Source organism: Lactuca sativa, chromosome 2, assembly GCF_002870075.4.
Source record: "Lactuca sativa cultivar Salinas chromosome 2, Lsat_Salinas_v11, whole genome shotgun sequence".
NCBI lineage: Eukaryota > Viridiplantae > Streptophyta > Magnoliopsida > Asterales > Asteraceae > Lactuca > Lactuca sativa.
The window spans coordinates 231927189-231944904 of NC_056624.2; the positions used below are offsets into that span (position 1 = coordinate 231927189).

The window sequence follows — 17716 nt, forward strand, 5'->3', positions numbered from 1 at the left end:
CTTTTAGTCGGATGCCGCAAGTATATGTCACGGTAAAACTCTATAACATACTCACATAAAAGATATGTACAATCTCGACCCGTCCTCTCAGACATTTTCAGATACTCATCTGATGCGTCTGCGGTTATACCATATCCCAATTGTCTAAGAGCGGCCGTACATTTTTGTATTGTGGTAAAACCACGTTTACCTCTAGCATCCCATCGTAATTGGAAAAACTCATAATTACGTTCCAAATCTGAAGCTATACGTAAAAATAAATTTCTACTAATACGAAAACGGTCTTCGAATTTCGAAAGGTCATAAAGACTATCAGGGGCAAAATAATCACGTACCAGAAGTTCATGTGCCGCTCTCGATCCCCATTGATATATTTTCTATGTTTCTTCTCGTGGTGTGAAGTTTCGCCTCTCTGACGAATCACGTCTTGTGTCGCAGACAAAAGTGTGTGCAACACCAAATCGTCATCAGAACCGCTATCCATTTTTTCTGTTGAATTTGTATGTTTGATTTGAGAGAATTTGTATGATTGTTTTAAAAAAGTTGTGTATTATATATAGATAGAGAAAGGAAATTAAAGGAAAAAAGTTTTTTTTTTATTTAATAACCCAGCCAACGGTCAAAACTAAAGGACCAATAAATGTACGCGTCTTCGTCCTTCCTGGGAGCCATCCCACCACCAACCCACTAAATCCAGGGGCGGTGTTCACGCGTGGAGGTCCCTCCACTCCTGATAGCCTTAGCTTTACCCAAATCTTTGGTTTATCCAATTTTGATGAAGTATTATACATTCGATCACAATAATGTGACGGAAAGTATATGAATTCTATAAACATTACGATGCTTTTCTTACAACTGCCAACTATGCATCTTAATGAAACAAAGTTAGCCTACAGCCCATAAAATGTTTGAATATTTTTAGGCTCAGACCCAAAAAGAGGCCCAGTAAAGACAGAAAAAAAACATATTCGATTCGTTTATAAAAACAAAAAACTTGGTATCTACATTCCCATACATAACCAACCACTAGTGTAGACCGTAGAGCCGTAGAGGTATGTCCTTTGAGGTGTAAGTTTTTTTAGAAAAAAACTCTACAATGAGCTTGGCTATTATTAATGAATGGATTATTAGAACTCTTAGAATAAAATTCATCAAGGAATCAATGAGACAATCTTTGACAGCCAATTACTCATTTTTTTTACAAATATGAATCATTAAAATATCATGTCGGACATTCAAATTCTTGATGTATTCATCATTTACTTTACAAATAAGCTGACAATATATATATATTTATAATACCAAATAAAATAATAACCCATTCTATATTCAGTTTTAATGTCGATAAAACTTACTTATACTAGCAACTAATCATTACGTTGACAAATATTTGATAGGTATTAATTAAACACCATATTAAACAGTAAACAAACATGTGAGATGTCAGTATGTCACAAACTAAAAAAGAAAAGACTTTTTCCGAATTAATAATTCTTTTTCATAAATCAAAAAGTTGAAGACTTTAAGAAATCCCTCACAAAGCTTCATGTTTGATTTCTTTCAAGAACTTAAGCACATGAAGCATCGTCGGCCGATTAGCCGGATTTTCAGAGACACAAATCGCAGCAAACTTAACCGTTTTAAGCATCGCCGGCTTCGAATCATCATTAAAAACCGTTGGATCAAGCACATCGACGGCCTGACCTTTCTTGATCTTATAGCAAACCCATCCCACCAAATTCCCACCTTCAACATCTTTAAACTCCGGTCCCGTCGGCTCTTTTCCGGTAACCAATTCAAGAAGTATCACTCCAAAGCTGTAAACATCTCCTTTCGTCGTTGACCGCCAGCTTTGACCATACTCCGGCGGAATGTAACCAAATGTTCCGGCGAGATCAGTGCTTACGTGAGTCTCGCAAGCACTTATCAACCTGGCTAACCCAAAATCAGCAACTTTCGGCTCGAAATCTTGATTAAGTAGAATGTTACTCGCTTTAATATCTCTATGAATTATATGTGGAGTGAATCCATGGTGCAAAAAAGCTAACCCACGAGCTGCACCCACCGCGATCTTGAATCGTTGGGTCCAATTCAAGATTCCGGTGTCACCTGTTCGAGCTCGAAGCCAATGATCCAAACTTCCATTCTCCATATAATCATAAACCAGAAGTTTCTCTTCACCAAAAGAACAGTAGCCAAGCAACGATACGAGATTCCGGTGCTTCACCTTTCCTAGGGTTTCCATTTCGGCTAAAAATTCTCGTTGGCCCTGTGTTTTTGATTGATTCAGTTTCTTGACTGCGACGGTTTTCCCGTTTGGCAATTGGGCTTTGTAAACGGTTCCAAATCCACCATCGCCAACAATTTTTGATTTACAGAAATTGTTGGTGGCTTCAAGAATGTCGACGAGAGTTAACCTCACGAGGGATTGTTCAAACATGGCTACATTAATGCTTAACGATTCTTTGGACCTGCTGCTACTCAAAAGATACAAATTGTGATCGACTGAACCGCTATTACTAACACCGGGATCTTCACAATCGGTCCTCCTTTTAGTTGACTGAATGCGTCTTTTCACCATTAGTGTTACGGAAATCGTGATCAACAAAGTCCCTGTGGCGATTGAAGCTAATGACCAGAGATTGAAGAACTTTGAACTTCGTCGGAAGCTTGTGTCTGGGCATTGTAAACTGAGTATCCCACCGCATAACGCTTTGTTCCCGGATAACAAGATTCTTGATGCATTCCCGCAAATTCCGTTCCTCGGAACAAGACCTTCTAACCGGTTTCCGCCCAAATTCAAACGGTTTAAAGTCAAAACATTACAAAGACTATCCGGAATTCTTCCCGAAAGCCTGTTGTTTGAAAAATCTAAGTACTCTAGCTCGATCAGATTCCCAAGCTCCGGTGGAATCTCACCAGAAAATCCATTCCCTCGAAGATCCATGGAAGTCAGATACGTCATATTCCCTAGCGCTGGAGGCAATGCACCAGAAAACAAGTTACCACTCAAATTCATGATCTCGATCCGCCAATCCGTGTTGACAAAGAAAAGTTGATCAATATGACCGGACAATCTGTTTTCTTGTATGAACAGCCCAACAAGGTTCACCATGTCTGAAAGAGAAGAGGGAAGTTCACCATCAAGCAAATTGTTGCTTAAATCCAAATGTGTCAATCCAATTAATCCCTCAAATGTGGAAGGAATTGCGCCGGAAAGTCGATTTCCGGTCAAATTAAGCTTCACAAGACTTTGGAGTTGACCTAGTTCGATAGGTATGGAGCCGGTGAGATTATTATTCCCCATATACAAACCTTGAAGCTTTGAAGAGTGGCCGAATTCACCAGGTAACTCACCGGATAAAAGATTGTTTGATAAATCTAACGTCGTGAGGTTGGTCAACTTAGTCAAAGATGTAGGGACCTTCCCGGAAAGTAGATTACCATTAAGCAAAAGATCCACCACAACCAAACACTTTCCTAGTTCCTCTGGTATCGTGCCACTCAAACGATTATGTGAAAGATCATATAACCCATGGTGCTGAACAAAACTTGAATCCGGAATACTAACTTGGCTAAAGTAACTTGATTTGTTTGAAAACGGAATTGAACCAGAAAGATTGTTATTCGAAAGTACCAAACACTGTAATTGCGATAAACCAGTGATTTCTTCCGGAATCAAGCCATTGAATTTGTTTCCACCAAGATCCAAGGTCGTAAGAGAGATGCATTCCCCAAGTTCGACAGGAATGGAGCCGGAGAAATGATTTGAATTCAGATTAAGAACCGAAAGGGACGTGAGCTTTTGAATCTCTTTCGGGATTTCTCCTGTGAACCTGTTGTTACTGAGAATCAGCCTTTCTAATGCGACAGAATTCCCTATTTCTTCAGGGAGATTACCCTCCAACTTGTTGTTTGCAGCTGAAAACTCCATTAAATTCACTGACTGAAATAAACTTATCGGAATTGAACCCGTTAAGTAATTTGAATCAAGATCAAGAACCATTAACGGAAGCTTAGAAAAGTAATCAGGAATCGACCCCACAATCTGGTTTTCAGACAGCACCAATTGAGTAAGATTATTACAGGCCATAAAAGTATCCCCAATTGAACCCGTAAGGAGATTGCTTTCAAGATCAAGCTCCGATAATGAAACCGCACTGCATATTTCCTTAGGAACAAAACCCGTTAACAAGTTATTGCTTAAACCCAAAACATTAAGCAACGTACAATTACCAATCTCCGGAGGGATCACGCCAGTAAACCGGTTTCCGGCCAACAGAAGTGAGTTCACCCGATCCCATTTGCCAACCCAATGTGGAAAAGGACCCGAAAGCTGATTATTTTCTGCGGAGAACGACATTAATGGTAGCCGTGAAAGCTCTTGTGGTAAAGGCCCCGATAACGAATTGAAAGAAAGAACCAACGTCATGAGATTACGACAGTTTCCAAGCTCGCCGGGAATGGAACCATTCAGTTCGGCGTACACAAGGTTCAAGATTGTCAAGTTTTGCAATTTTCCAAACGATTTTGGGATAGAGCACTTTAATGGGTTATAAGAAAGATCGAGTTTTGATAACGATTTGAGGTTCGAAATGGTGTCCGGCAACGGGCCTTGTAATGAACAAGAAGGAGAGTAAAAGTTCTGTAAATTTTCAAGATTTCCAATTTCCGGTGGCAGTACGCCGGAGAAACGATTGATTCCAAGAAAAAGATCGGTAAGTTTCGACAGGCTTCCGATTTCAGGAGGAATGTGCCCAGAAAGTGTATTGTTTGCGATATCCAAAAAGATTAGATTACTAAGGTTGGTGAGAAGATACGGAGAGAGAGAACCTGAAAGAAAATTGTTGCCGAGACCGAGCGATCGGAGTTTCGTAAGGTTTCCAATCTCCGGTGGGATTATTCCAGTAAAAGAGTTGGATGAAAGGTCAAGCGACTCCAAATTTAATAATCTTCCAATAACAGGAGGGATAACGCCGGAAAAGAAATTGGGTCCAAGCTCTAGCGTTTGCAACTGAGTCAACTCCCCGAGTTCACTTGGTAACTCACCGGAAAACTGATTATTACCCAAATTCAACACTTGCAGCCGCCGGAGTTGGGATATTTCTCGAGGAAGTTCGCCGTAGAACAGATTTGAAGAAAGGTCCAATACGATGAGATTGGACAGAGAAAAAAGAGAAATGTGGAGTGAGCCTTTGAGTGAGTGAGTTGAGAGAACGAGTGAAGTAACTCGTTCGTTTTGGCAAATAATACCTTCCCATTGACAATGCGGGGTGGTGAGGTTCCAGGTGGTGAGTATACTGGGGTTCAAAAGTGAGTTCTTGAAGAACAGCAAGCTCTCTTTTTCTGGGTGTTGATCGATAATGGTGGCATTGTTGAGGAAGAAGAAGCCAAATAGTATGCATGAAAGGGGCAGAAACTTGAACACCATAGCCTGAGAGAGAGAGAGAGAGAGAGAGAGAGAGAGAGAGAGAGTCAAATAAGTGAAAAGACGAGGTAGCATTATATAGAGGAACACTTCAATGGTGATTTTCTTGATATTTTTAATATACCCATGTCACTTGGTTTCCAGTCGTTTATGTGCATTTTAGGAGTATTGCAGTTTTAATAATTGAATAACTATTTGTTAGAAATTCAGATATTCAAATAGTTTTGTATTTATTTCAGTAAAAATGTTATTTTATTTTGTATAATCTAAAAAGCTTATAACATATCTACATTTGAAATCAAATGATACTCACTAATCTATGCATCTATGCAACGAGTTATAATCTCTTGTAAAAATTTATTCAATGGGTTATAATTTCTTATAACAAGTTTGACAATAAAATAACCTTTTCTAACAATTTATGTTGCTATTTTTTAATTTGCTATCAGTTTATAAAGATAATTTGATAAACTGATACATAAATAGATAATATACTAAAACAGAATTACACATATTTATTTAAAAATACTCTTTGTTTTACTTCAATGGAATATATAAAATAAGATTTACATTAAAATTGATTATAACATTTAAAAAATAAGTTTTAACCTTCTCAACCGGGGGATAGAGGGTGTGTGGGGAACATGAAAGAGTTCTAGGAATCCCGAATTTGTCTTGTGTACCGTGAAAGAACGGTGTCGTTTCAAGTCAAATGTACTTTAAAGTGGGACCAAAAAGTGAAATGGATATGGAAATTGGACGGTCAAACAAATTTGGGTCTTCGTTGATTTACTATAATAACCCTAAAAGTGGTTGATACGTTATTATAAACAAAGGATATTGATGTCATTTGACGACACAACTCTTTTTTTCATATTTAATGCGGATGCTTAGAATGGGAACTCACGTGTAACTGGCTTTATATGGAAACAGAACAGTGATTACTGATGCTTGTAATTAAGAATTTAAATTAGATTTTATTTATGTTTACACTATTGACTATACATTATGTCAAAAGGATTAATAAATAATTAAACGGTTGGGTTTGGCATACATGCATGTATGATGTACCCTTGGAATTCAATGCATACTGACTATTTGTTATAGTCAAAGTCGATTGTACTTACAGATCATTAACGGACAATGGGTTATAGTCTTATAGAATACTCATAATTTTATTGGGGGTTTTAGTAAAGTAAATAATAAACAACAATACTATGTATTGAGTTTTTTAGTACAAATATTTGGTGAAAATTCAATAGCAATATTAAATGGAAATTTATAAAAGATCAAGTACAGAGTTATTAGAAGAGATTATACACTCGTTGTATTTTTTTTTAAAAAAATAATTATCTTTATATTTTGTCTATTTGTTAGGAAAGTATGAGAAATGGGGACTCATGCAAAATGTTCAAGACGACATTGTTTTGAATATTCTGCAGTGAGCTCCTAGTCTTGTACAAGCCCAATGAATTTGACGGTTAAATTTGAAATCTTTTTATATTTTGTCTATTTGTTAGGAAAGTATGAGAAAAAAAAATTGTTATTTTTGTATGTTTGTCTGCTTTTGATTCACGAAACTTGTAAAATAACCACATGTATTTTTGAAGTCGCGCAAAGTGTCCATTGGATACCATTTTTGGTATTAGCCAAAAGACTTGCCTATACAAAAAAATAAAATTTCATTCCTTCTGGCAATCATCATTAGACCCCTCCGAGTGCCTATAACATGGGGTAAATCCCATATCACTATCAGTTTTGGGCATACAAGGTTTGAACCTTGAACAACATTTGTGAAATTATTGAAATCTTACAAGTTAAGTACCAGGCTCCCATCATCGATCACTAATGTATCTTACAATCACACGATGATCTTGCTTAGGGTATAAAAATCACTATTAGTGTTTGTCCTAGAGATTCTTGGATACCTCAAAGACACTATGGTGTTGTCTGTTTTTTTAAGGCAAAATGTCTGCAGTCTGCGGACTACATCTGTAGACTTCTGCAGTAGAGGAGGTGGACCAAACGTCTGCAGTCTGAAAAAAAAAAGACTGTTTGTTTTTTTAACATCTGCGGACTACTAAAATAAACTGAAATTTAAATAAACTGATTTTTTAAACTTCAAAATGATTTTTTTAATATTTTTATGACTTTGTTATAAATAATTAACGAATCTAGATCAACTTTTATGTATTATTGTATAAAAAATAAAAATAAAAATGGTATGAATTAATATATATATTTGATAAAAACAAACGACTTTGGTTGCAAAGTTATAACTAAACATTATAATTAGTGATCAAAGAATTTGATACATAAATGGATGGAAATAAACTTTGATTTTTTCAAATTAAATCCATTAAAAACGTATCATAAATATTTTCTCAAAAAATTGACGATATTGTATTAAATAATGTTTTTATAAAATTTGGCAAAAAAAATATAAGAATATATTATGATTTTTTTTCATATTTATATAAACAATTTCAACGACTATTATTGTAATCAATTTTTATTTATAAATTTGTCAAAAATATCATATTTGTATCGTTAAACGTTTTTTTTAAGTTTTGTAATTTTTTTCAAATTGTTTGTTATTAATAAAGTTGGAAAAAATATAAATTAAAATATATATATATATATATATATATATATATGTTTTTTTAGGCTAGAATATGTCTGGAGATGTTAGAAGACTCTGGTCCACATCTGCGCCAAGAAGAGGGCGCACATACATTTTTAGGTCTGCAGTCTTCAAAAAAACAAACAGTCTACGAAAGCTAATGTATGCGCGTGGTCTGCGCGGCGCAGACAGAAGAGGCCACGCAGATCTGCAGACAAAAAACAAACACTACCTATGTTTCATGTCTAAATATGAAAGGTTTCTCAAATGCAAAGATAGATCTATTTTAGGTTATTATGTCTTTCTTGACACCCTTGTATATCTTGGTCGAGTAAGAATGTAACACCCGTAGATTCGGCCTAGACATTTAAAATATAATATATAATCTTAGCTAAAGATGTAGTAGTCGTAATGACTATCTCAATGATATAAGGAGCACTTAAATTCGACTTCGTATGAAGAAGTTATGCTTCTTCGAAGTTTCGCGATTAAACCAACATATCTATGTGTGTCGTAAATAGTAAGTAAGATGATTGTTAGCCTAAGTAATCTAAACGAAAATCGTAATAATCTTAAAAATGAGAGCATACATATAGAGAACGTCCAAATTTGACTTAATATGAGGAAGTTATGATTTTTCAAAGATTCAGTGCACCAGTGTGCGACACTGTAATCAAAATTCAAATCAAATGACTTAGCCAAAACAATCTAAACGAGAGTTATAGATCTTGTGAATATGATTCCATCGATATAAAGACAGTCGAGAACGAAATTCGTATGAAAAAGTTATGATTTTTATTTGGACTTTAACAACCTAAACCAGTAAAAATATAACTTAAAAATAAATAGAGAATTAGCCGAGTGAATCTAAATGAAAGTTGTAGTACTCGTCTATAGCTACGTGCATTTATAAAAAACGTCCAAAACGGGGACCGTATCAAGAAGATATAAAATTTTGAAAATCTTAAAAATTTGGGCGCCCAGAAGCTTCTAGAAATAGCGACGCGGACCAGGCAGATTTTGACATGTGGCAAGCGACCTGAGGAATCACGACTGTGCGAGGGTGTGGGGTGCCTCTAAAGGTGTGTGACACGCCCCTCTGTAACTCTATATATATGCTTCAATTTCAGCCTCTTTTCCTTACTCATTCACTCCCAAAACCTTTGGAGTCCCTTCCTTACCCCTAGTTATTATACTCCCAAGTTCCCGACTACTTTAACGAGGCTCTGGAGCATCTGAGAGCCCAGAGAAATAGGTCTTTCGGTTTCAGAGTTCTGCCCGCGAAATTTCCCAGTTTCGCTAAAATCTCTATAAGTTAAGCTGCACTTATCTTAATTCTACTGTAACTTATATTTATATTCATAGTCGTTATTATGAATCTATAAATAAGATTTATCAGTGATTCCATGTCAAAATGCTGATTGATCTACTTACGAGGGTGATGTATAGGCAAGATTTAGTGAGGTGTCTTCGTGATAATTGTCTGGTATGTCACTATCTGTTATGCTTTATGTGCTAGTATGTTATATTATTATGTGATAGTGGTAAAGGTGAAATAGTCCCCAGTTACCGGTTGAAAGAGACCAAATGAGAGGCCATAACCCAGATATGCTAGGAAGTTACCGGTTCAACGAGACCGAAGGGGTAGGCCAGCACCCAGATATGCTAGGCGGTTACCGGTTGAAAGAGACCGAAGGGGAGGCCAGAACCCAGATATGTTAGGCATTATGTGATTATATGGTATGTGGTATGATGGGGGAGCTCACTAAGCTTTGTGCTTGTGGTTTTTAGTTTTGGTTTCAGGTACCTCTTCTTCAAAGGGAAATGAGTCGGCATGATCGCAACACATCACACTACATTTTCCACATTGGAGATCTTTAGGGATTTATACTCTGATGATGTTTTATCATGACATATTGTCACAACTAGGAATTTTGATGCCTTGTAAACATTGAGCAATGATAACAAATATGAACCAACAATGTGAAAGCATGTAGGATGCTTATTCAATAACAACAGAATTTCAATCAAACACTTCATACAAGCACTGCAAATGGTCAACAAAGAATTGGAAACCCTAGAAATCCCGGTTTAAGTCCATTCTGGACTAGGATTTCCTTATTGGGCCCAATGGGCCAATAAGCTTCCAATTTGACTATCTTGGGCTTAGAACTCTTAAATGGGCTCTAGTTGGACCCACTTCCATATATTTTAAATATTTTGGGCCATATTGGGCCTAGAATGAAATAAATACCTAAATGGACCTTATTGGGCCATAACTAACCTAATTTAGCCCTAATATGTCATAAAAATCATATTTATATTTATTTGGGCCAAAAATCACCTAACTTAACCATAAAATGGGCTTAATCATTCAAAGCCCAAATTTTTTTCTCTTTCCCTCTCCATTTTCGGCCCAAGCCCACAAAGAAAGGAAAAGTTGACTTTGTGGTGCCAACTCATTTTTACCTAATGGACTTCCATGCAAGCTCTCATACTTCCATGCAACAATCCCATCACTCTCTCTCTTCTTCTCCTTTTATTCCTCTCGGCCGAATCCAAACAAACACACACCCACACTTCACTCAAAAAATCTCTCAAGAAGCTCTCTCCATTTCTCTCCAAATTTTCGAGATCTAAGAGGTTTTCAAGGAGTTTCTTCCACAAAAATCATCATTCAAAGTAAGTTGGTGCTTAAATCTATGATCCAACTCACTTCTTTTCATCAAAAATCACCTCTTAATCCATTCAAATTCATGATCTTGCATCTTAGAACCCACTAAGTTCGAGATCCATCCAAGGAACTTGCTAGGACCGAAAATAGCACCAAACTTTTCCCAATCTTCTTCAAAACCGAAACCACAACTCAAGGTGAGCTTCATACCCCTTTCTTTTTGGTTTTTATGAGTTTTATGGCGGAGAATACAAGAAAATATGTAGATCTATGTGTATGTGTATGCTATGTGTGATTTCATGTGTTTCGTGATGAATATGTTACCAAAAGGGTTGTAAACCCGAGATCTATGACATGAGAAAGGAAACAAACATAATCTAAGCTATTTTACACTAAACAAGTCAAGAATAATAACTTATAAGGTCATGATGAACATATTCTAACATAAAACCCATTTTTGGGCTTAAATTTTCAAAAATACAAAACTTGGGGTACAAATCGACAAGTCACGGTTTCTTAAAGGTCAAAAGGGTCAAAAAAAAGTTTCTATAATCATTTTTCTGAACATTAGAAATTTCAAGGGACTTAAAATGTAAATTTTTATCTTAATGTGCTAATTTTGGGCTTTTCGGCCCAATAAGCCTCAAAATGCGAAAAATGATAAATTTTAGGGGCTGAAATGAAACTTTCTGTAAAACAGGGGGTAATTAGCATGACAAAATCATTTTATGGGTCAAAAATGCTTTTCACTATCAAAAGGGACCAAAAATGTAAAGTTTTTAGATTTGGGAGGGGTTTACCTCCATGTTCAGAGACGAGTACGTTCCCCCGGTGGAGAGGGAACGATTGGTTCAGGAGTTCTTGACCCTCAAGCAGGGTACTGATTCGGTTGCGGTGATCACGCGGAAGTTTCATGAGAGGGCTATGTTCTGCCCCGAGCTGGTGTCCACAGAGCAGGCTCGGATGAGCCGGTACTTGGGTGTTTTGAGGAGGGATATCCGGGAGTTTGTGTCAAACTCCACCTATCATACCTTTGCTGAGCTTCAGGCGAATGCCAGGAAGCGCGAGATCGAGTTGGAGACCCAGGCCAGGGAGGAGGCCGAGTCTCAGCGGGTGGACCGGCGGCCGGCTCAGTCTCAGCCGGCAGCCAAGCGGACTAAGTCCGCCGATTCAAGGACGGGAGGTCCGAAGGGCAGCACTTGCGGAAAGTGCGGCAAGAATCATGATGGGGCATGTCGATCTGGTGCTTGCTACAAGTGTGGCAAGGAGGGGCACATTGCTAGGGATTGCCCCAAGGGGTTTACGGTTTGCTTTCATTGCAACCAGACAGGCCATCGGAAGGCCGAGTGCCCTCAGCTTCTTCAGGGATCTGCACCTACTACCAGGACCACTGCGACTCGACCGGTGAAGGCCGAGGCCCCGAGGGCTCGTGGGAGAGCCTTTCAGCTGACTGCAGAGGAGGTCCGCGCTGCGCCCGATGTTGTGGCAGGTATGCTTTATTTCATGTAATTATTTGATGTCGAGATGTTATGCTTATGTTATGACATGCGTAGGTACTTTCCTTGTGAACTCTGTGTCTGCTTTAGTGTTATTTGACTCGGGTGCGAGTAGGTCCTTTGTATCTTTGACTTTTAGTCAGCATATCAGCGTTGGTCGTGAGTTGATGAGTAGGCCTCTGAGAGTTTCTATAGCTGACGAGAGAGTGATTTGTGCCACAGAGGTTCTCCGGGGATGTGTGTTAGAGATTTTCGGGGTTGAGTTTCCGATTGACCTGATTCCTATTGCGATGGGTGATGTCTGTGTCATTGTGGGCATGGACTGGTTGAGCCGATTCGGCGCCGTCATCGACTGTGAGCGTCAGCTGGTGACTATACGAGACCCTAGTGGGGGAGTTCTTTCGGTGTACGGCGAGGGTACCCGTTCGGGATCAGCTTTTTGTTCGGCCGCTAGGGCGAGGCAGTGTCTACAGCAGGGCTGTAAGGGTTTTGTGGCGTATGTGATGGATACGCGGGAGGTTTCCGAGAGACCGAGATCAGTTGAGGAGGTCCCAATGGTGCGTGAGTTTCCAGATGTTTTCCCTGAGGAGCTGCCGGGAGTACCTCCTATGAGGCAAGTAGAGTTTGGTATCGATCTGGTCCCGGGGGCCGCGCCTATCGCTAAGGTGCCTTATCGTCTTGCACCTCCAGAGATGCAAGAGTTGTCCTCGCAGCTTCAGGAGTTGCTGGGGAAGGGATTCATCTGGCCGAGCAGTTCGCCGTGGGGAGCGCCTATTCTGTTCGTCAAGAAGAAGGATGGTTCACACCGGATGTGCATTGATTACCGGGAGTTGAACAAGTTGACGGTCAAGAACCGTTACCCGTTACCGAGGATCGATGATTTATTCGATCAGTTGCAGGGAGCATCTTGGTTTTCCAAGATCGATCTGAGGTCAGGGTACCATCAGGTGAGAGTGCGGGATGAGGACGTTCAGAAGATAGCATTTAGGACGCGATATGGGCATTATGAGTTTGTGGTGATGCCTTTCGGGCTCACCAATGCCCCGGCTGTGTTCATGGATCTCATGAACAGGGTATGCAGGCCGATGTTGGATCGGTCAGTGATTGTATTTATCGACGATATTCTAGTGTATTCGAGATCTAGATAGCAGCATGAGGAGCATTTGAGGGAGGTCCTTGAGGTATTGAGATCGGAGAAGCTTTATGTAAAGTTCTCCAAATGTGACTTCTGGTTGCGGGAGGTCCAATTCCTAGGACATGTTGTTAATCAGGGAGGGATATTGGTCGATCCGGCCAAGGTTGAGGCGGTGATGAGTTGGGAGGTGCCGAAGTCACCCTCTGAGATCAGGAGCTTCCTTGGGTTGGCAGTGTATTATCGGAGATTCATTAAGGACTTCTCCAAAATTGCAGTGCCACTCACTAGATTGACCCGAAAGGGGGTTGCATTCTCATGGGGACCCGAGCAGCAGACCTCCTTTGAGACACTTCGCCAAAGGTTGTGCGAAGCCTCAGTGTTAGCTCTCCCGGAAGGGATGGAGGATTTTAGTATATTGCGATGCATCGATTTCGGGGCTAGGTGCAGTGTTGATGCAGAGGGGTCATGTGATAGCTTATGCGTCGAGGCAGCTGAAGCCTCATGAGGCGAGATATCCCACGCATGATTTAGAGTTGGGGGCAGTAGTGTTCGCTCTCAAGATTTGGCGTCACTACTTGTATGGGGTTCGATGTACGATATACACGGACCATAAGAGCTTAAAGTATTTGATGGATCAGCCCAACCTAAATATGCGTCAGAGGAGGTGGTTGGATGTGGTCAAGGATTATGATTGTGAGATCCTGTACCACCCAGGCAAGGCTAATGTGGTAGCCGATGCATTGAGCCGCAGGGCGGAGAGCACTCCACTGCGAGATGTATGTTTGAGATTGACTGTGATAGCTCCAGTATTGGATGTTATTCGTGGGGCACAGGCCAAGGTTGTGCGACCAGAGATGCAGAAGAAAGAGCGGGTCGTTGGTTTGGTTTCGGAGTTCGTTACGGATGGACGAGGGCTTATGACGTTTCAGGGTCGGATTTGGGTACCGTTCGTGGGTGGTACGCGTATTACTTTGATGGAAGAGGCTCATCGATCGAAATTCTCGATCCATCCTGGGGCTACGAAGATGTAGTTGGATTTGAGGAAAGAGTATTGGTGGCCCTGTATGAAGAGGGACGTCGCATGGTTCGTTGAGAGGTGCTTGACCTGCCGTAGGGTTAAGGCCGAGCACCAGAGACCGCATGGCAAGTTGCAGCCATTGGAGGTTCCCGAGTGGAAGTGGGAACAGATCACTATGGATTTCATCACCAAATTGCCGAGGACTGCCAGAGGAGTCGATGCAATTTGGGTGGTTGTGGATAGGTTGACGAAGAGTGCACACTTCCTTGCCATCAGTGAGAGTTCTTCAGCGGAGAAGTTGGCGGAGATATATGTGAGAGAAGTGGTATCTCGGCATGGGGTGCCGATCTCGATTGTTTCAGACCGTGATGTGCGCTTCACTTCCAGATTTTGGAAGAAATTCCATGAGGAGTTGGGTACTAAATTGCATTTTAGTACCGCATACCATCCTCAGACAGACGGTCAGAGCAAGCGAACGATTCAGACGCTGGAGGACATGCTTCGAGAATGTGTGTTAGACTTCGGGGGTAGCTGGGATGCGTATTTACCCTTGACAGAGTTTTCCTACAACAACAGCCATCATTCGAGCATTGGTATGCCACCCTTTGAGCTGTTGTATGGTAGGAGGTGTCGGACCCCCATTTGCTGGGGAGAGGTGGGACAGAGAGTGATGGGCAGTACAGAGATCGTGCTTCAGACGACAGAGCAGATTCAGCAGGTTAGACAGAGGTTATTGACCGCCCAGAGCAGACAGAAGAGTTATGCAGACAGACGCCGATCTGAGCTTGAGTTTCAAGTCGGCGACTTCGTTCTCCTGAAGGTCTCTCCTTGGAAAGGAGTGATTCGATTCAGGAAGAGGGGCAAGTTGGGACCCCGGTATATTGGGCCATTTCGTGTGATTGCAAGGATAGGCCGGGTAGCCTATCGTTTGGAGTTGCCAGCAGAGTTGGGGCAGATCCACGACACTTTTCATGTGTCGCAATTGAGGAAGTGTATGGCCGATGAGTCGGCAGTGGTTCCATTAGAGGATATTCAGGTGGATGCGAGCCTGAATTATGCCGAGAGACCAGTGGCCATCAGGGATCGGAAGATCAAGGTTCTGAGGAACAAGGAGGTACCTCTGGTGTTGGTTCAGTGGCAACACCGGAAGGGATCGGAAATGACTTGGGAGCCGGAGCGTGAGATGCGGGAGCAGCATCCGGAGCTATTTTCAGAGTGAGACTTCGAGGGCGAAGTCTAGTCCTAGTGGGGGAGAGTTGTAACAGCCCGGAATTTCAGGTATTGTTATATTTATGATTTTGGGTGTTTTAAGAGGGGACTCGGCGAGTTGGAGCCTAGACTCGCCGAGTAGGATCGCGGATCTGCTCGCGGGTTCGCGACTGGACTCGACGAGTCCGGATATGGACTCGGCGAGTCTGCGCTGTTTTGCGAAAACCATAACCGTTCAGGTTTGGGACGTATATGAGGGACCTTATGGCCGTCATTGTTCACCCTAGTCCTCTGAGAGAAACCCTAATTCGATTGTGAGCATCTGGAGCAAAGTAGAAGACCATTATTGATTTTGGAAGTATTGTCTTGCAAGGAAGAGGAGGCTTGGTTAAGGGAACAACAAGAGAAGCCACGTTCTGAGGATTTGGGGACACAGAGAGCACGTTATTCAGGTAATATTTCGAGTTGCATTCTCCTATGTTGATGTGTATATGGATTTAGGGTTTATTGAACCCTTTTGTAGCTAGATTGAGTGTTACCTTAGTCCCCCAAACGATTGGAACCCTGTATTGGGATCTTTGGAAGTCCAGAATGTCCCATGCCTGAGCATTTCGGAAATCAATGGAGGTTTTGGATTGGAATCCTTATGCCTTAGGTCAAAATGTAAATTATGAGTCATGGGGTGTATTATGAGCACCGAAATGAGGACCTTACGTGATGAATCAGTCTAAGAAGGCCAGACCTATGAATGGTCGGAGCAGTTCTGACCTTAGAAAGCAGTTTGAGCGGTTGCATGGCATGGACTCGCCGAGTCCGATGAACAGACTCAGCGAGTAGCTTGAAGATCAACTGGGACTCGTCGAGTTGTTCTTCAGACTCGGCGAGTTGAGTCCGGGTGGCCCCGCGATTCTTCTAGGAGGAACTCGTCGAGTCAAGGAGGATACTCGACGAGTAGAAAGGGAATCTTGGAGAATTGGTGAGGACGTCTAGACTCGCCGAGTCGCCCTAGCACTCGCCGAGTCAGGTCAAGTTGACCGTTGACCGTTGACCAGAGTTGACCTATGTTTGACCTCTTAGGGAAAGTCAAACTTAGAAGATAAAAGTGTTAATAAGAGATGTATGATGTTATAGGGAGATTGTAGCTCGGCGGATCGAGTACGAGTGACTTCGGGATTTGCTAGCTTTCGACATTCACGAGGTGAGTCTTCTCACTATACTGTACCCGGAAGGGTTTGACTGTGACCGGAAGGTCGGATATGATATGAGATATATATGTGCTATATGTGATAAGTTAATTGTTATACGTGCTTTGTATGTTATGTGGGCCGGAAGGCATTATGTTATGGGCCGGAAGGCATTATGTTATGGGCCGGAAGGCGATTATGTTATGGGTCGGAAGGTGTTGTGTTGTGGACCGGAAGGTCGGCGTGGGTAGGACCGGAAGGTTTACCCAGCAGGGACGGAAGTCCCCTGAGACACATGGACTGGAAGGTCAGGGCCTGGAAAGGCATATGTACGTAAGTTGTATATTGGGGAACTCACTAAGCATTTATGCTTACAGTTGTTATGTATGTGTTTCAGGTACTAGCGAGGACCGTGGGAAGGCGCCGGCGTGATCTGTACACACTGAAAGATGTTTTGTGATCTTGGGATTTAGATGATTTGTATTTTTACATGACACTTGAAATGTTTATGCCTTGTTTTGAATGAAAATACTATGTTTTGAAATGAAAAAATTTGTTTGAAAATCTACGTTGTTACAATATAACTAAAAGGTCATTAAGTAATTATGGAGGGTAGTTTTTGAAAATTCAATTAGTATAAATAAGAGCCTTGGGCTCTCATATTTCTTGCATCATTCTCTTGATTCAAGAGTCTTTCTCTCCTTATCCCCCGAGCATTTCGGTCCTTCGTGATTCGACTTCTCTTTCTGTAGCTTAGTATAGTAAGGTGAGCGCTGAAGCGCTGCAAGGATCTTTCTTAGAAAAATTCAGCGACGAAGTTCTGCCCCTGCAGAGCCCGACTCCTAGCTAAAACCCCCTTGTAAGTAAGTTATGCTTACCTTATTTTAATATAGCTTATATTTAAAATTAGTATTGTTATTATGAACTTATAATAAATATTTGAGCTATT

The 17716-nt window shown here is 40.9% G+C and overlaps 1 protein-coding gene across 1 annotated transcript; it reads right to left on the reverse strand.

Annotated features, from left to right (window-relative positions):
- Positions 1–1474: 1474 nt before the first annotated feature.
- Positions 1475–5462, reverse strand: LOC111888892 (leucine-rich repeat receptor protein kinase EMS1). Its single transcript, XM_023885023.2, has one exon. It carries the CDS (start codon positions 5429–5431, stop codon positions 1535–1537), a length of 3897 nt encoding a protein of 1298 aa, XP_023740791.2. The 5' UTR covers positions 5432–5462; the 3' UTR covers positions 1475–1534.
- Positions 5463–17716: the final 12254 nt, after the last annotated feature.